At 41.6% G+C, this 19,362-nt stretch overlaps 2 protein-coding genes and 4 non-coding genes across 8 annotated transcripts; 5 read left to right on the forward strand and 1 right to left on the reverse strand.

Moving 5' to 3' along the window:
• Positions 1–499: 499 nt before the first annotated feature.
• On the forward strand, positions 500–5,105 carry LOC103712940 (Ribosomal L28e protein family). 2 transcript variants are annotated; one of them, XM_008799655.4, is made up of 4 exons: positions 500–638; positions 1,207–1,359; positions 1,512–1,675; positions 4,710–5,105. In XM_008799655.4, exons 2-4 carry the CDS (start codon positions 1,212–1,214, stop codon positions 4,842–4,844), a joined length of 447 nt encoding a protein of 148 aa, XP_008797877.1. In that variant the 5' UTR covers positions 500–638; positions 1,207–1,211; the 3' UTR covers positions 4,845–5,105. The 2 variants fall into 2 exon arrangements, with proteins under 2 accessions (XP_008797877.1, XP_008797876.1); XM_008799654.5 differs by having other exon boundaries at positions 543–675.
• On the forward strand, positions 2,630–2,722 carry LOC113463091 (small nucleolar RNA R24). The gene has a single exon (XR_003386781.1). It is a non-coding gene; the product is annotated as a small nucleolar RNA R24 (small nucleolar RNA).
• LOC113463092 (small nucleolar RNA R24) lies at positions 3,127–3,219 on the forward strand. The gene has a single exon (XR_003386782.1). It is a non-coding gene; the product is annotated as a small nucleolar RNA R24 (small nucleolar RNA).
• On the forward strand, positions 3,714–3,806 carry LOC120110733 (small nucleolar RNA R24). The gene has a single exon (XR_005511866.1). It is a non-coding gene; the product is annotated as a small nucleolar RNA R24 (small nucleolar RNA).
• Positions 4,076–4,171, forward strand: LOC113463093 (small nucleolar RNA R24). The gene has a single exon (XR_003386783.1). It is a non-coding gene; the product is annotated as a small nucleolar RNA R24 (small nucleolar RNA).
• Positions 5,106–6,180: 1,075 nt separating the features above from the next.
• On the reverse strand, positions 6,181–12,865 carry LOC103712942 (ras-related protein RIC1). 2 transcript variants are annotated; one of them, XM_008799656.5, is made up of 8 exons: positions 12,545–12,865; positions 9,104–9,176; positions 7,726–7,773; positions 7,593–7,640; positions 7,438–7,509; positions 7,196–7,351; positions 6,935–7,038; positions 6,181–6,709 (listed from the first exon to the last, which is right to left on the reverse strand). In XM_008799656.5, exons 1-8 carry the CDS (start codon positions 12,556–12,558, stop codon positions 6,616–6,618), a joined length of 609 nt encoding a protein of 202 aa, XP_008797878.1. In that variant the 5' UTR covers positions 12,559–12,865; the 3' UTR covers positions 6,181–6,615. The 2 variants fall into 2 exon arrangements, with proteins under 2 accessions (XP_008797878.1, XP_088565898.1); XM_088709772.1 differs by having other exon boundaries at positions 9,068–9,176; positions 12,545–12,703.
• Positions 12,866–19,362: the final 6,497 nt, after the last annotated feature.

A 19,362-nucleotide genomic window follows, 5' to 3' on the forward strand; every position in this document is an offset into this window, starting at 1 on the left:
TGTAGTGCCTCAGACAGTGTTCTTCACCTGAAAGCAACCACCCCCGAGTTTTCTCAAGGTCAATTTTGATAGATGTGTGTGCGACGATAGCAGGTAGGGTGGTCATGGATTTGTCATCAGGGGCCCGGACTCCAGAGTGGTGGCTGTTGGAGACTGCCAAATCTTCGATGTCTCAGTCTCTAAAGCAGAGTTGAGGGCAGCATGAGATGGCCTGAGCCATGCCCGACGAGGGTTGGGGGCTTCCTTTATCATACTTGAGGGAGACTCTGCCACTGTGATTGGATTGATTCAGCGACGGTGGAAGGGACAACCCCTTGCTTCGAGACATATGGGCTATGGTGAGGGGTGGTGTGGCCTTCAGGCCAAGCATATTTTCGGAGAGGCAAATCGGGCCACGGATTGGGTGGGGTCATACTAGAAATGTACGAATCTACGAGAAAAAAAAAATCTCTCGCTCCGCTCGCTTGCACCCGTTGAAGCCCTCTCGAGGGCATTTCGGTCATTTCACTCGAAGCAATCTATTCCCTTAGGGTTTTGTGATTGCTATAAAGGTATTTCTAGCTAGCGACCCCTCTCTCCCGGGGCTTATCCTTTTGAGGCCGAAGAGCGAGAGGATCGCCGCTGCCGCCGCCTCGTCGGTAAGAGGAACCCCACTTCGTCCTTCACGTTGCCAAGGTTTCGATCTCTCTCCATTTTTGTAAATCTTTTTTGGTTTCTTTAATTTGCCACTAAGGTCTTCTCTTCCGAGTGATCCAAAGTTTAGGGTTCTGATAAGGATCAGATCTTTCATTAGTTATTTCCAATGATTGTAAGATCTGCAGGTCCTTTCAGAAGTATTTATTTGGTTGATTTTGATCCGTTTGTGTGGGACCGTAGATCTCTTTAGTAGATCAAGATCGCTTAAAATTTTGGATTTGATCTTGGTCGCATTTTTATTTCTTCTAACGTGAGTTCTTAGTTAGTTCCCGCAGTAGGTTTTGATCGTTTGGATTGGTCGTGCCCCACCAAAAAATTTCCCCATCTGATCTTTTTATTTAGCATTTTCTTAACTGTATATTTAAGATCATTCTTGAAGGAGAGATTTGCATGATTACTTATTCGAAGTTTTTTTGTTTTTATGGTCTAAAGTAGCGCGAGCTACACCTCTTCATCCTCCTATATTTTTTTTTCTTTGTTTAATTTGATCGTTGCTTTTAATTCTTGCAGTCGAAATGGCTACCGTTCCCGAGCCACTTATCTGGGAGATTGTTAAGAGAAACAATGCTTTTCTTGTTAAGCAGTTTGGTAATGGCAATGCCAAGGTGCAGTTCAGCAAAGAGCCGAACAATCTCTACAATGTGAATTCCTACAAGCACTCTGGTGAGAAGTTCAGATTTTTTATCTGGTTCTCTAAGTTATGCATTCTTTTTAATAGTCTTTGGTCCCCCGGAAGGGGGAGGGTGTGGTGTGGGGAGGGTGTTATGTTTACATTTGTAATGTTTATAATTGTTATGCAACCTGAAAAATTATAGGGTTGGCGAACAAGAAAACAGTGTCCATTCAGCCAGGAGGGAAGGACGTCTCCGTGGTTCTTGCAACCAGTAAGACGAAGAAGCAGAACAAACCTGGTAGTCTATACAACAGGTCGGTCATGAAGAAAGAGTTCCGTAAGATGGCAAAGGCAGTCAAGAACCAGGTACTATTTGTGCTTTTTTTTAAAAAAAAAAATAGCATTGTTTTATGCAGCCTCATTGTCTTGCCATTTAGTGTCATGTTTTTTTGCTTTTTTTTGGCATGAAATGCTTTTATGCAGCCTTCTGCTTATATCTATTTCTTGCAGTTATTTTTGTCCATATTTTGTTGTTTTTCAAATGTCACTATCTAGAAGGATTGAATGCTTATATGAGTTAAGATAAATTTTAATTCGTAGCTTTTCAAAAAGTTCAGCTTCTTTAGCACTTTTTACAGTGAAGATAGTTTAGCTCTAGATGATACCTTTGTTGTTACTCAGGTCTGCTAAACTTGCAAGTGAAGCATTTTTTTGTGCTCGGTAAATAAGTTGGAAGTGTCCAACTTAAATTCTTAAGTGTTGGCTTACACAAGAAGATGGGCAAACCCCAAACTTAGCAGCCAACGTAAATGGGGATCTTGGAACAAAATCTATATGAAGCTTCTTTATGTTGATGTTTTGATCAAATTTGAATTGTTTAATAACTTTTGAGCTTTGGGATATTCTGTAATTACACAACTTAAAGGCCTGCCTGTCACTAGAGCATTTTCAGCACTTATTGCAACGTTTATTTCTTACCCCATAACTTGGATCTCAGGGCTCCGAAGGAACATTGCAAACAGATTTTCTTATAATTGGTTAATGATATACAGTTTACGTTGCTGGTTTTTGGTGAACACTTCAGTTTGCAGTGGTAAATTTTTTTTAATGAAAACAATGTTTCGTATTTGATGATATTCATGTAATTTGAATGTGACATGACTATTGTCAGTGTTAGTTTCTCCGATGGCAATGTCAAGGTTTTATCTGCACAAATCTTGTGTGGACCTATTCAGTTTTCCAGAATCAATATTAGTATGTCCAAATGCAAATATATAGTTACAAATTATCTTAATGCTTTTAGTTTGATATTCAGCAAACACTGCTATGACGAGCTGCTAACGTGTAAGAAGATCCATTCGATTGATTGGGTCTTCAATGAAATATCCTTGTTACGCTTGGCTTCTGAGCTGCTTCTTCTTCGTCATCCATTTTCTTTTAGATGGTAGGGTTTGGACTTCTTGGTTTCTTGTAATTTGAACTGCGACATGGCTCTTGCCAGTGTTCATTTGGCAATATCAAGGTTTTATCTGCATAAACCATATGTCCCTGTGTAAATCTGATGATTACAAAGTCAAAATAGGTGTAATGTCACATTCCCATTGTACTTGTTTTAATTCTATCCAGCTGCTTTGTTTGAATTAACTTATCTTTATAGCAGTAGAACTTGGACTAGTTGTTTTCTTGCTTTATTGTTATTGCTCTTTTCGATTGGCTGTATGGACCTATTGGGTTTTCTGGAATCAATATTAGTATGTTCTAATGCAAATATATAATCACAAATTATCTTAATGCTTTTAGTTTGATATTCCGCAAACACTGCTATGATGAGCTGCTAACATGTGAGAGAATCCATTCTACTGATTGGGTCTTCAATGAAATATACTTGTTACGCTTGGCTTCTGAGCTTCTTCTCTCTTTTTCAGTCTTCTAAATTCCATTTTTATGAGTGATAGTGGAAAACGAGTTCATGGTTCTTCATCCCTACTACGCAATGAGGTCTTCTTCTAGAGGGGTTGTCATCAATTTCCTTTTTGTTTCTTATGTTTTTTCAATGGTTCCTTCCTATTTACTTTGTGGACCGGTTGTTTTCTAGAGGGCAATGTCAAGGTTTTATCTGCATAAACCATATGTCCCTGTGTAAATCTGATGATCACAAAATCAAAATAGGTGTAATGTCACATTTCCATTGTACTTGTTTTAATTCTATCCAGCTGCTTTGTTTGAATTAACTTATCTTTATAGCAGTGGAACTTGGACTAGTTGTTTTCTTGCTTTATTGTTATTGCTCTTTTCGATTGGCTGTATGGACCTATTGAGTTTTCTGGAATCAATATTAGTATGTTGTAATGCAAATATATAATCACAAATTATCTTAATGCTTTTAGTTTGATATTCCGCAAACACTGCAATGATGAGCTGCTAACATGTGAGAGGATCCATTCTACTGATTGGGTCTTCAATGAAATATACTTGTTACGCTTGGCTTCTGAGCTTCTTCTCTCTTTTTCAGTCTTCTAATTCCATTTTTATGAGTGATAGTGGAAAACGAGTTCATGGTTCTTCATCCCTACTACGCAATGAGGTCTTCTTCTAGAGGGGTTGTCATCAATTTCCTTTTTGTTTTCTTATGTTTTTTCAATGGCTCCTTCCTATTTACTTCGTGGACCGGTTGGGTTTTCTGGAGTCAATATTAGTATATTTCAAGTGAAGATATATAATTACTGATTTTCTTTTTTAAAATAAAAGATCCAGTGCTGACAAAACATTGCAATGATGATCTTCTAATGTGTAAGAAGATCCTTTCAACTGTTTGGGCCCTCAATAAAATATACTTGTTGTTATGCTTGGCTTTGAAGCTTTGTCTTGCATCATCTAATCCTGTTGCTATCATGGGTCATGGTGGAAAATAAGTTTATGGTTCTCTGTCCCTAGTATGCAATCAGCTCTGTTTCTAGAGCGGTGGTCATCCATTTCCTTTTAGTTATTGCATTTCAATGAATTGACTTAAAACAAGATTTGTTATTTTAATATTTAGTTTCTATTTTTGAACATACTAATGCATACAACATATTTATAAACAGTCGTCTGATGTTTATTGACTTTTGTGTTACAATCATTGTGGCAAAGATTTTTAAAATCAAAATAAGGATAGTTACATATGTTTGTAACTCTTGGTTTCTAGTCTCTTTCTCTAGGTGTTTTTCACCTCAAATGCTTGTACCCACCTGCATCCTCTAGACTGTGATCACTATTGTTTTCCCCTTAATTTTCTTTTCATGGAGCATTTGATCACCGATCATTTATTCCCATTACAAAGATCTATTCTTTTCATTGGATTCTTGTTCTGATTGTTCGCACTTCAGGTTTATTGATGTTTGTGCTTTATTCTTGTGTTTAGGTGACCGACAACTACTACAGACCTGATTTGACCAAAGCAGCTCTTGCAAGGCTCAGTGCTGTACATCGCAGCCTCAAGGTTGCCAAGTCTGGTGTGAAGAAGAGGAACAGGCAGGCTGTTAAAGTAAAATACTAGGTCTCTGGATGGTGTTCCGGCTGCCCTTATTGGCTGTTCTTCAACTGTTTGTCTTTGGAAGAGTTTTAGTTGAAGACTTCTCAAGTAGAATCATGAAACTGTTTTCGTCTTTTTCTTCTGTTTTACCTTTAAGTTTTCTGGGAAGTTAGTTTAACTTGAGATGCTTTATCTGCTTGGTTGATTATGAGTTTGAAACAGTGTAATGGTTAGATGATTTTAAGCCCTTCATATTTTTATAGACATCCACCTTATTATTTGGTACGTCTATTTAACATGAAGATATGGAGTGGAATATTCTGCCTCTGCATTCACTATATCATATCATCAAAAGTGTCTGTGCCCTATTCTCTGTGAAGGGTTATGAGCAACACTATTAAATTGAATGTAGCACATCTGGATTTTGTCATGCAACGCTTTTTAGGATATGCTTGATAAGCCTTTTCTTATTCCCATTATGCAACCTAGGTAGCTTTTTCCTGAACTAGTAATCTATATTGAGGCTTATTTCTTTTTTTCCTTTAGAAGAAATGGTAGAAAGAAATGAGCTAATGATAATCTGCTTCGTTGGAATACAGAGAATTCTCATGTCCTAGAGTTGCTACCCACCCGAACACGGAGCTCGGAAGTATTTTGCCAATGTCCCTAGCGAATATGTCTAAACCAGGAGCAAGAATTGGATAAAAAACAAATTGGTATTCGGTGCATTTTTGTGATAGGATGGAGCAAACCAAGGGATTTTTTAATAAAAAAATCTTTTTATTTTCCATCGGAATGGAGCGAACTGAGGGTTAGGATCCAGAAAATACACAGCCAATTGACAAGCCATGCCCTGTCTATGATTTATCCTTAAGGGTTGGAGAATAATCTCCAATCCATGACTGATGCATGAGACAACAGCTGAATCTCATAGAGCAGAGGATTAATGATTTTGAGCTGATGCAATCTGGAGGCCCTTCCAGGCTACTTGAAGCTCTGGCTAACAGCGCAGCCGCATCCCGTATTACGATAAGGTAGCATCTTATATGATGACCCAGCATCCACCTCTGTTTCCCTACCGTGCCTCAGAATAAACGGATTTATCATGTGTAATACCTTGAAGAGGAACTTGAAGAATGCTTTGTGTAACAGTCTTAAAAAGTTTTTTTTCATCCATACAAAGAGCGTGGGTGTTTTGCCCTCTATATCGAAGAGCAGGCTTTGTCACAACAGAGCACTCCATGTATCCAAAGCATTTGACAACGCCAGGTAGACGAAGCAAGTAGAACATATGAACTGAAAGATAAAATCTTTGACCACAGGCAGTAACGAAGATGCAGAAGGCAAATCCATCAGCAAGTTACTAACATGTCAAGTATATTTGAAATATGCAGTCTGACTTAATATCCAAGAGCAGGCTTTGTCACAACGGATAAGAACACTACATGAACACCAAAGGACAGCTGGTAGAACATACGAACTAAGAAGCAAAATTTTTGCATACTTAAGACCATGTCAGCACATGGCCATTTACACCATATAATAAGCATATGATAATTTTCACGAATCTAGGAGAACTTTGCCACTTTGCAGACCGACAGCTTTTGTTTTAAACGGACATAGTAAATGTGTCTGTTCTCACACGTTCAAACCATGCATGGTTTCTAAAAGTTTTCATCATCATTTACACATAAAATAAGCAACCAATAACCCACAATGTTTGCCGCTCCAAACTTGCAACTTCAGGGACGATCAATAAGGCAAACATTTGCCTTTGAGAAGGAAGAAGTTAAATCTAAGAGCAACAGCTGCTCTTCTGGGCAACAGGCTGACCTCGCATTTGTACAGTAGCAGGTCTGTTGGCATTCATAGCTGGTTGGCTTGCCATGCTGCATCCAAAAATTCAGCAGGGTTATCAAGTCTGCTCAGTATTTATAATTGGAATTACAATAACATAGGCATCACTAGGTTATGTATTGTTATGGATGATATGCTTGTATGGTCAACATTCAATTCAAGTGCATCAAGATACTATGGTATCCGAGGATCATCTAGAACCCTAAGAAGAAAATGGAGAGCTTGCTGACATAAATAAAAAAGTAGTAGAAGCTCACCGATTCTTTATCTCTGCTGCCATGGTCATAAATGCCTTCTCAACATTGGTAGCATCCTTGGCACTGGTCTCCAAGAATGGTATCCCAATCTCATCAGCAAATGCCTTAGAAGCAGCAAGACTAGATACTATTAGTTGCCAAAGAGATCAAGTGACGACCTCATATGAGAAAATATAAGTAGCTTTTGCCTGATCCTTGAGAACACATTGCATAATAATAGAAACTAGCCAAAAGAACCTTAGCAACATATACAACATATACCTTCCCAGTTTCATAGGAAACCACTCTATTAGCAGCCAGATCACATTTGTTTCCAACCAAAAGCTTGTTCACATTGTCACTTGCATACCTGTCTATCTCATTCAGCCATTGCTTTACATTATTAAAACTTTCTTGGTCAGTTACATCATAAACAACCTGCCAAAAACAGATCATCAATCCAAAAGCACTTTGGCACACTAAATTGGAATATATGACAATTGAGATATGATAACTGAGCTCACAATGATGCCATGCGCACCACGGTAATAGCTGCTTGTGATTGTCCTGAAGCGCTCCTGTCCAGCTGTATCCCACTAAATCCCGAAGAAGAAAAAGAAGTCAAAGATCAAAACACACTAAACATTTCGCGGCAGACATTAACAGAGGTCTTACTTACGATTTGAAGTTTTATGGTTTTCCCATCCTGCTCCACTGTGCGAATTTTCTAATGAGACAGAAGATAATGGTAACTACGTTGAGAACAGACGGAAAGTAAAGAGTGAAACATTAGAGCATAAAATCATACTTACAAAATCAACACCAATAGTACTGATGTAACTCTCTAAGTATGAATCATCCTGCACAAAAAGAAGAAAAAAGTAAACCTCCTCACCACAGACCTTCATGCATGATAATGGCTTCATAAATTCACATGGACATGCATACCGATCAGACATCAACAGATGAAATCACCCTGCCATACATTTGATAACAGCACAAACTCATGTCATAAAAATCCTTTAGCACAGGAATTACTACATATCATGCAATTAGAAATATATTAGATGCAAAATTTTACCTATAACTTTTATTGAAGCAATATCTTTATCTTGAGAATATACATGAGGCTACAATTTTGTTCAATTGTATAAATAGAAAAACAAGTACTGCCACACCCATCTCAACACATGATGGATTATGACTAGTGAAGGAAAACAAAGAACATTCCCAATTCTTTTTTAATTTCAAGTGGGTTTGGGCATACCGACTCAAAAGCATCAGAACGAGACATTAGAAGAACTAAAATTCACAACTCAGAGTTGAAGATCAGTGGCGAGGCACAACCAGATTCAGGACCATAAGTATGCACAGCAACCACACACACCCTTTCCCCGCCAAGAGAAAGAGGGAGGGGAAGGGGGGGGGCAAAGACAAACTATCCGATAAAACAGAGGATTAAAGTAAATAACATAAATTCAGCAGTAGTTCACATAAATCATGCCTTGTAGCCATTTAATGCACTTGATTTGTAGGGATCCATATGGGACTGCTCTAGGCTGAAAAGATTAAAAACACAGTTTACAGCCTTGCAGATTGTAAATAATCCAAGCTCTTGCCAAGAATGATAGAGAAACCAATACAAATGCTGCACACAGTTTCGACTATCCAAAACATGGATAAAGATTCCCTTTAAAACATGAACATTACAAAAAGAAGCAAAAAGTGTTAGATTGAGGTAGTAATGGGCCAGTGCTTGAGAATCTTGCTAACCATGCTATCTTTTTGAAGTTACTATTACACCATAAAAAGTATTGCCAAAGTAATAACTGGTACGTGTAACTTTCTAATTCTCCAAAATTTTCGATAATTGTACATCAAAATAATTGAGATACTCAAAATTGCCCTCCACAGCTGAATCACTGAGGACACTTAATAGTGGGTGCCGACCTTTCACTTAGGTTGCTTACCTGATTAACATGCTGGTAGATATTCCTAAACCATTCTGAAAGTTCTTAGGCAGATGAAGGGTATTAAACTAAAGGATAACAGAAAAGCACAAAAACCAGAGCAATAAAAACAGTAAGATACTAGAATAATGAAGATGGATAAAAATAAGAAAAGATGTACACTGCGAATTTTAATAAGTGGCACATGCAATAATTCAGGTAAATAAGCAAGGATTTTCACCGCAAATCTTAATAAAAGGCATGACTTTCCAACCCCTGAATCTCCAATAAGCAGAAGCTTGAAAAGATAATCACTGCAAAATGCATAAGTTGGTTAGAATTGCTCTTCTCTTCATATACTTAGTTCTTAAACAAAAAAAAAGAGAGGACGTAATGTATGTTTATTTTGAATGCCTGGCAAAAGATGTAGGAACACTTTAGTTGTTTCTATCTGATTTTCCAAGACTACCGACATTTAAGAAAGTTCTAGTTTTATTAAGATTAAAAAATGCCAATATATTTATAAAGTGTCTGTCGTCAATAATATAAAAGAAAAAAAATAAAAGTAACATGAACATGAGGAAGGGGGGCATTGATAATCCTTGACTAAGACCAGCTAGGTACGATTCATCAATCACAAGATGCCCAAGAAACAGAAAAAAGGCAATAATCTTGAACTAATTTTTATCCTAAGACCCAGTTGCAAGAAAAATTTGCAAGACAATTATTTCTTGTTGCAAGTCACACTGTGTCAACCATGCCCGTTTCTCTTGGGAAGCATCTCACTTTGTCAATTTCCAGTAACCACTCCTCTCATGAAACAGGTTAAGCGTGCTCCTTTTGCGAGATAAGAGCATCGCTATAGGTGTAGTCCCTTGCCTATTGAAGTTGTATGCCTTAAAAGCCACATAACTATTATAACAAAATATTAGAAATTATGCTTCGAACACTTTCAGGTACTGCATTCATACAGTTTTTGGCAGGTTTGTTATGCATTGAGAGAGTTTTTACATTGCATATTTTGTGATGGGTAAGGTTATAACATAGAATGATTCCTATACTCTTGCAATATATGTGTTGCTTAGCTATTGAAGGTTGGGAAACAGTCAGGACTCAGAAGGCTGTCATGGTAGATGGTGTCTGTTAATAGAAAAAAAATAAAACGTCGATGTGTTTCGCATAAAATGAACCAACGGTTGTGAAAGTGCTCTATGTTTTGTGTTTTTGAGCACATATGGTTGAGAAACATCAAATACATGATTCACATGTTTAAAATAGGAACCTACTGTTAGTGTATTCATAATGCGGCCAGATAGGAGCACAGCATATAGTAATAGGTACATAGTTCATTAAACAATTAGACTGGCCTAGAAGTGGAAGTGGTTTTCAATAAGGGATCCACCATTAGGATGGCGCTAAAAGTGAACATAAATATAAATATCCAATTGGATTTTCTATTTTCTCTCATAGTTTCACGGTGTATGTGTGTTTGAAATCAAGTATCTGATTCCTCCCACGTCCTGATGGAGGTCCTAAGATATTAATTATGAATTTGATAATATCACCATTGATATTTAAAATGTTAAAAAAAGGAATTATGAGCACGGAACGATATTATAGTGAAACATTATATACTTTAGAGCTCTTGCCTTGATTTAGAGAAACATCCATCATGCATATGCGTTGCAATGATCTTGTAATTAGCTATTCTGTGATCTTTTTGGGGTGAGGGGAAGCGAAGGAAACCCACCAGCCTTTTCAGTAAGGCTGTTTTTTTTTAACTTATGGGTCTCCAACTGCAGATGGTTTGCCTGACTGAACAAGCGCTTCTTTTTCTGCATTCTCTATTTAAGAAGCATAGTTGTCAGTCCCCTTAAGAGCATCAGGGAGCACCATAATGCCTAACCACCTATAGCATTCTTGATAACATTCTTCTTTTTGAAAAGGAAAGAAAGAGCAAGCAGGAGTTTCGGCAAAACATTTGCAACTTCTGGAGATCTAAAAACACCACTGATGTAGTCCACTGATTACTAGATTGCCTCATTTCCCTCCTCGCTGTCTTGTTTTGGATTACTAGGCCATCCTAAAGCATCCATCCAAAAAGATATTGCCATTAGAAATATGAAAAAACAAGGTTAACTACTTAGCTATGATCAATTCCTTCAAGCTGATAGCAAGAACAATGAGTATCTGAATTGTTTCATGCTGGAACATATGATCAGACAACTTGAACCTTATTCTTTTCATTGCTTGATGAGTCCCTTTATTCCAAAGGTCAAAGGGTGGCATCACAACATCATTCATTGCAGTACCTAATGAAACCAGTTTTCACATCTTTGAGCACCTTCTAATCCTAATAAGCAAAATACTTTTGTCGTGTGGTTAGGTGCAAATTCACCAGAACCCCATAAGGTAGTTAGCAATTGTGAATAAGAGGAGGCAGCAGTGGTGGGCCTTGCTGACATCAAGGATCTTCGAGCGCATTGATGTGATACAGCAAGGTTCAACTTGCATAAACCTCGAGGCAACAGATTCTGGAAAGAGGTGATGTTGGTGAATTACAAAAATACCACACATGTCACCTTCTTCTCATGACCCAATACAGATTCAAACAGCTCGAAACAAATATTCATCATTCAGGAATCAGGAGTACATCATGTCTTGCCTAATTGGACACAACTGAAGTGATGGTTCAGATATGGCTTAGTAAATTTGACAACCTCATGTAACCCTACCGGCTGGCGGCCTTGTCTTCATTATCATTAACTGGATCCAGTTGCATCTCTGCATATATGTGAACTTTGTAGGGACTTTCTAGGCACGATGTGAATCTAAGATGGATAACTGGTTCTGATTATAAAATCTGTATGGAGGAAAACCTAAAAGATAACACTCATTCAATGAAGCCTCTCATCAAGGACAATGTCCTGTTCAGATAGTTGACTGTCTTGCTTCGACTAAATAAACATTTCAGTGATTACTACAGTTATGAGCGTTTGATATAGTTTCTTTGCTTTCTTTCGATAGTGGAGAGGGGGGGGGGCATAAAGAAGTCCTTAATTTGTCTTGCAATATCACCAGGGCAACAAAGGTGATAACAATCTTACTGAAGGAATATGAAGAATTCTGTGTACTAATAAAATCTTGATGAAAATGAACACAAACACGCAGACACTATAACTATAACGTATTTTCATGCATTTATAGTTGAAGTCATCCTCCATGCTCATTTACATCGGTGCTTGTTCAACTCTTCTTTTCAAGTATTCAGGGGTTCCACTAAAGAAACACCAGATGAACCCGTGATTCAACTACATGCCACTTGTGGCGTCCTTTACGTCAACACGCCTCTCAATTTCTTTTCCTGTTGCAAACTTTTGCTCGTTTAAATACCAACAATAACTTTTAGGAATAACATCACTCAGCACCCTCGAGAAAACCACTATACCAAGGACTCGCAAGTAAAGCTACTGCAATCGCATCAAATCCACTCCTTAATCAAAAAGCACGAACAATTTTATCCAGTAAACGAAACGAAACAGGGAAAAATAACAAGAAAATGGAATCAAAAAAGCAATCAAGAACGATTAAGCCTAGAAGGAAACAGGTCAAGATCAGCAAGCTAAAGCTAACCCTAGATAAACATAATCTCCGGAACTTTTGCAAGAATATAAGAACTTACTATTCGGGATTCATGGCGGAGGAGCTGGAACCTGACGAACCCTAGAAAGCCTCTTTTGGGGACCGAGGGGAAAGAAATGGAACCCCAAAGTAGGCACGGAGCTTTTCTTCCCCTATTCAGGAATAGAATGGAGAGAAGGGCAACACCGGGGTTTGAGGGGTATTTATAGCGGAAAAGGAGGCACGGCTTCGGTCGATCGGATCGATGCTTTGTCACCGAGCACGCTCACGAAGGAGTCGTGGTGGAGTCAGCGGGTCCGATTTGGAGAGGAGACTGTGCGAGTCCAGCTCACACCCCAACTTTACGCCGACGGAAGATCTTATTTTCTTCCGGACGCTTGCACAGGGTTTCCAAGGCACACTTGTCTGAGGTCACGAAATTTCTTTTTATTTTGCTATAAGATTAAAAAAAAAAAAAGAACATTTGTTAGGACCGTTTCTTATCCATGGTCATGCGAATCTTCTCCTACATTTCAATTTATTTTTGGTATGTCATGTCTAAAGAATTTTTTTTCAACATTCTTGATGAGCAATGTAAACATTGAAAGTGCATATTCTCCACAATTTGAGGCATTGTTAATTTTGATGGTCAATATTATATTGCATACTTTTATAGTTTTATTAGTGGTGAAGTTGGGTCCGCATATAATACACCGGTCTTATTAGTTAAGAAAAGTCCTATCTGAAATTTCATTTAATCACTAAATATCTAAGTTATAGAAAATTTTTATTTTGATAGAAAGAATTTGTTGTTGCGCTGGAGTTATGTAGAATAGCAATTTATTGCTGATGGAAATTTTTGAAAAAGCAAAAAAGATAGGGCAAATTATCCAATTGTGCTTGATGTATATAGATCAATGTATGAGCCCATGCACCAAAGCCTTTCTTAACTATCATTTTAAGTCATTAGCTCTAAAATTTGGTATTTAAAATAATGCTTAAGATTGAAATATCTTTGATGGTGTGTTGATTTTGTTTCAGATAATGTTCCAATTGATGGAGGGCAAAATGGATCGTCCTATTTTTCGGCATAAGTCACCCAATTTTGGCCAAGCTGAGCTCAGAAGGCCGACCTCAGGAAGCTAACCCCAGAAGGCCGAGCTCAGGAGGCCAACTCCAGAAAGCCGAGCCCAGACGGCCGACCTCGTCGTCCACATGCTGCGGCCATGCCCTGCAGTAGCCTCACCGCACCATGCTTTGCTTGCTGGCCACGCCACGACATATCAACTAAGAATCATGCCCTGCATTTCCAGCCATACTCTGCTACGACTGTCAACGCCTTACCACTCATAAGAACGGGCTGCACTGTGCGCCACAAGCAAGCTCTGGCTGCGCGCCATCCCCACTCATGATGGAAACAGGTCATACCTCCGCCACCTAGACACCCCTAAAGGGACTATAAATAGCCCTGTCAGATAACACCTAAGGAACTTTTTTTTCGCTGGACCAACTATATTCACTCTAACTTGAGCGTCGGAGGGCCCTCATCGGAACCCCACCGGTGAGGCTTTGTGCAGGTCCGCCGCCGCCCAGAAGGTGGCCCCCGTCCTCTCCTTCCACACTTCGGCAGCTCCTCCGACTCCTCCGGCGTGGTCACCCTCGAGCCAGATTTGAACCACAACATATTTGGCACTAGAGGAAGGGGTTAAGTCGTGATCATGAGGTTAAGGGGTCACGGAGCTTCAAATGCATCGAGGAGTCAGGCACCAGCTCTCGGCAACTCGCTTCAAAGTCCATCCCTTGCAGAACCGGCGGACCAAATTTTTCAAGTCCAACCGGAGCAGTTTTACCTGCTTGTCCAACAAGTCTAAGCACTCATTGCGGCTATTCAAGGCCTACAGCAAGTAGAAAACCAGCCTGTACTCCTTCCTCACGAGCATGAGTCCTTAGGATGCCGCTCGCGACGTCATTTTTCTATAGAGCGTCGCCACCACCGAAGATCCCACCGAGCTCGACCCTCAAGACGGGAGGGCTTGTTGCGCATCCATTATCCTGAGAGCTTGCACCGAAAGCCTGACGCCTCGAGCACAGGAGTACCCATCTGAGGTGGGGTCTGCCCTATGCCGAGCTACAACAGGAGCCCCGCCCGAGTTCGGCAGAAAAGTTGAGGACTTGGAGCGGCAGATACAGACGCTTCGAGACCGAGTCCCGAAGCGAGACGCCGACCTCGATTTTAAAACAGAGTCTCTATTCCCTCTATGGATTGTGGATAAGTCAATCCCCTAGAGGTTCAAGATGTTACAGATTGAGCCATATGATGGCTCATCCGATCCTCTGGATCATTTGGAGAGCTACAAGATCTTTATGATACTCCAAGGGGCCACAGACGCTCTACTCTGCAGAGCCTTCCCAGCAACTCTCCGCAAGGCAGCTCGTCTTTGGTTTTCTGGGCTAAAGCCCAGCTCGATTCTCTCCTTTGAGCAGCTGAGCAGGCGGCTCACCACCCATTTCGCCGCTAGCCGTCGTCAGCGCTGGACCTCAGACTCTCTCTTCGCCATCAAGCAGAAGAAAGGAGAATCCTTAAAAGACTACATCAATCGCTTTACCTCGACCATATGGGATGTTCACGATCTCGACCAGTCAATCGCCATGTCGGCATTAAAGACTAGAGCTCGATCCTATAAATTTCTATTCTCCATCGAGAAGAGTTTTTCCACCGACTTTGTTGAAATGTTGGCCCGAGCTTGCAAGTACGCCAAGGTTGAGGAAGCTATGGCCTCTCGGCGGGAGGCAGCCGAACGACATGCCATGATGCAGAAGAAGCGCCATAAGGAGCGCTCCCAACCAAGCAGCAGATTCTTCTGGCATAAGAAAGAGCCTCCTTGGCCCAAAAGCCTAGCTCGCCCGAGGTCTCCCCTCCAAAAGTTTCAGACATACACTCCTTTCACATCCACGTGAGCAAAGATCCTCATGGAGATTGAGGGTCAGGGCTACCTCCGACCTCTATTGAGGATGCGACTGACAGAGTCGTGGAAGCGCTCGAAAAAGTACTGCCACTTCCACCGAGATGGCGACCATGATACCGAGGATTGCCACGAGCTCCGTGATGAGATCGAGGCACATATCCGCCGAGGTCGGTTGAGTTGTTTTGTCCGTGATCGGGCCTACAGAAGAGAACCCGAGGAACAAAACCCAGTGCCGTGTGAGGAGCGGAATGACAACCGACCTCTCGCAGGCATCATCAATACCATCAGAGGGCAAGCAAGTAGAGGCACCTGAAACATCGAGCTCGAAAGAAGGAGCTTCCTCAAAGCATCCGTGCACTGTGAAAGTCATCTCCTTTTTTGATGAAGACCAAAAGGGCGTTAAGCCCTCTTTATGATAACGTTGTAGCTATTTTCTTTATCATTACAAGACTTTAAAAAGGATTTTAGTACATAATGGAAACTCGGCTAACGCCTTATTTTGTAATGCCTTCCAATGGATGAGCGCTTCTCTAGCCAGATTCATAGAAGATTCCACCCCAAGAAAGTACTATGAAGTTAAATCTTCTCGTGGCCTAAGTCAGCTCGGCCTACAACGCCATTCTTGGCCAACCAAGGCAACAACAAGATTGGGTCTGGTCTGGCAAAAGAAAATATTTTTGGGTAGCTATGGATCCTGCATGATCATTGCTCCTCAACCTCGGGGGACAGTGGCGCGGCCCAGAGCTCAACGCCTGCCGCCTCACAGCCTCCAACGACTCTCAGCCGATGCTGAGCCAAGTCCTAAGGAACCTCGAAGCTCGGGAGCTGTCAATATGTCTCCAAAAGGTACGGAACGCTACTTCGACTTTAAATAATTTCAATATTTCACATATTCCAAGGTCAGAGAATGCAAAAGCCGACCTACGGGTATCTCCATCTCCAACATTGCCCCCCCTCCCCTCGTTTATGTTCTCGAGCTGATGCTTACCCCCGAGCTGGATTCTACTCTCGAGCTCATCTAAGTACTCGAGCTCATCTAAATGCTCAAGCTCTTCTACTCTCGAGCTCATCTAAGTGATCAACGCCAATTCGACACCATTTTGACGCTAATTCGATGACATTCGACGTCAACTCAACGACATTCGATGCCAATTCGATGATATTCGACGTCATTTCCATGCCATTTCGATGCTAATTCGATGACATTCTATGCCAATTCAACGACATTCAACGCCAATTCGACGATATTTGACGCCAATTCGACGACATTCGATGCCAATTCAACGACATTCCATGCCATTTCGATGACATTCGACGCCATTTCGACGCCATTCGATGCTTTCTGCGACGACGCGCCCTGATTTGAGTGGAGTCGACCGCAAGCCAAAGAAGGCCGCTGAAGTCGACCTCGGAGCAGAGCCGCTTAGCTTGGCCTGGACAGCTTGGTCTAAAGCCCTTAGCTCCAACTGTACGAGATATATCCTACTCGGCACATACATCTCCATAGATACTTGGCTATATTACAGGACAATCAACGACTGGACTACTTCCTTCGTCCGAGCCAAAAGACACCTCAAATTCGGAAGTCAAGGGGCAAACAATGGGGGGCAAAATGGATTGTCTTATTTTTCGGCATAAGTCACCTAATTTTGGCCAAGCCGAGTTCAGAAGGCCGATCTCAGAAGGCCCACCCCAGAAGGCCGAGCTCAGAAGGCCAACCTCAGAAGATCGAGCTCAGGAGGCCGAGCCTAAAAGGCCGACCTCAAAACGTCGACCTCGTCGTCCACATGCTGCGGCCATGCCCTGCAGCAACCTCACCGCACCATGCTTTGCTTGCTGGCCAAGCCACGACATATCAACCAGGGCCCATGCCCTGCTTTCCCAACCATACCCTGCTATGACTGTCAACGCCTTACCACTCACAATGACGGACTGCATCGTGCGCCACAAGCAAGCTCTGGCTGTGCGCCATCCCCACTCATGATTGGAACGGACCATACCTCCGCCACCTGGACGCCCCTACAGGGACTATAAATAGCTCCGTCAGGTAACGCCTAAGGAACTTTTTTTTGGCTGGACCAACTATATCCACTCTAACTTGAGCGTCGGAGGGCACTCACCGGAATTCCATCGGTTAGGCTTTGTGCAGGTTCGCTGCCACCCAGGAGGTGGCCCCCGTCCTCTCGTTCCACACTCCAGCGGCTCATCCGACTCCTCCGGCGTGGTCACCCTCAGGCCAGATTTGAACCACAACAAATAACAAAAGATACAATACTTGCATATAATACTAATGAGTCTTTTCTAGTGATACAAATTGATACCCTAGTCAAAATAGACACCTTGATATTAATAATAAAACTTGTTTGGAACTGTTATTGCTGGAAATCGGATCCGGAGGTGATCGCGAACTATGAGGAGGACCTTCTGCCGCAGGCGGTGGCGGATGGTTGTTTTCGGCAAACCTGCAAGAAGCCCAGGCCAGGGGATCCGGCGAAAGCCCTCTCATGCTTAAGTCGGAGAGGGTTTGTAGATATTTTAATTGAGAAATTTTTTTGTCCAGTGGTAGAAATCCCTCTCTCCCCGAAGTTCCCCCCTCTTTATAGGAGGGGGTGTGGCGGTTATTCGCAATCGGATGTGATTGCACAAATCTAGGATTAAATAAATTACCTTAGATGGCACGGAATTTCAAGCTAGCTGGCAATCGGTTGAGATTGCAAGTATTCAAATTTGACAGCTATTGTGGCGAAGACTGCGGAATTTGATCCTGAATATGAAGGATTTGGTGACCCCTTCTTTATGCAGACACTCCGATTTAGAGATCGATTTGACTTTCGGTGGAGTTGGGGTTGGTCTCAGCTTCTGACTAGGTCTTTCTTGGCCTCGAGGTCAATCAAGCTTTGCTTAGTCTAGACCGAGATCACGCTCGCCAAGATCATGCTTACCGAGATCACATTCGCCGAGACCATGCTTACGGAGATCACGTTCGTCGAGACCATGCTTATTAAGATCACGTTCGCCGAGGCTAGGCTTACTATCGGATTTGGGTGTTTTAACCCTATGCATTGGGTGATCCACTTTTCCCCCCATCACTACCCCCTAACTTGCAAGTTCGAGCCGTTTTCGAGCTCGGGCGAAGGAAGTAGCTAGTTCTGTCACATTGACGAGATTAGGCGGTTTCAAATTATTTTGTCGTTTCGAAAGAAGAGGAAGAGGCACTTTTGGGTGTTTTTAATGAAGGCACCAGGCGGCAGTTTTTTCGAGACGGTTTTGAGCTGCGGCTTCATAATGGGGCTCCAGTGCTCGAAGAGACGGCTGCCACTATTCCGCTTTTAAGGCGGCGATTCAGGTTGATATGCCGGACTGATTTCCGAGGCCGGCACGTGAAGCTGCGGCACCGAAGAAGAAGGTATCCCCAGCTCGACACCACCGCCGAATCATCGGAGGAAACATCATAGCTCCGTTCCAGAGCTAGGTAAGTCTTTGATCTCTTTCACCCTTCTATTATTCATGCCCTATTCGATTGGATCTAGCCTAACCGGGAATCAAAACAAAAAAGAAAGAAATATATCAGAAGAAGAAGAAGAAGAAGAAGAGGAGGAAGAGTGGGGAAGGGGGAAAAACTAACTTGGTTATGGCCGATGTCTTGGCACCATCACGATCGGCCACAGCCATGACCACAATCAGTCATGACGAAGGTTCTCCTCTCTCTGCCTTTTCCTCAACCTCTGATTTCCATTTCTTTCTACCTACTTCCGCCTATATGGTCGTAAATTACAACGCCTCCGCGCTAAGCTTTACTTGCCGACCAACAATAATCAAGAACAACGTCATACCGCTCCAGCCATACCCTACTACGACTGTCAACGCCCTACCGTTCACAAGAACGGACTGCACCGTGCGCTTCAAGTAAGCT

Source organism: Phoenix dactylifera, chromosome 1 (genome assembly GCF_051530095.1).
Source record: "Phoenix dactylifera cultivar Ajwa chromosome 1, Ajwa_hap1_PhDact_Kaust_v1.1, whole genome shotgun sequence".
NCBI lineage: Eukaryota > Viridiplantae > Streptophyta > Magnoliopsida > Arecales > Arecaceae > Phoenix > Phoenix dactylifera.

Coding starts and splice junctions, on each gene's coding strand:
- LOC103712942 (XM_088709772.1), bottom strand. Junction 7,352..7,437: donor GTGGTGCGCATGGCATCATT/GTGAGCTCAGTT, acceptor TGTTTTTGGCAG/GTTGTTTATGATGTAACTGA. Junction 6,710..6,934: donor GCAGCAGAGATAAAGAATCG/GTGAGCTTCTAC, acceptor TTTTGGATGCAG/CATGGCAAGCCAACCAGCTA.
- LOC103712940 (XM_008799655.4), top strand. CDS start 1,212: ATGGCTACCGTTCCCGAGCCACTTATCTGGGAGATTGTTAAGAGAAAC. Junction 1,360..1,511: donor GAATTCCTACAAGCACTCTG/GTGAGAAGTTCA, acceptor GAAAAATTATAG/GGTTGGCGAACAAGAAAACA. Junction 1,676..4,709: donor CAAAGGCAGTCAAGAACCAG/GTACTATTTGTG, acceptor TCTTGTGTTTAG/GTGACCGACAACTACTACAG.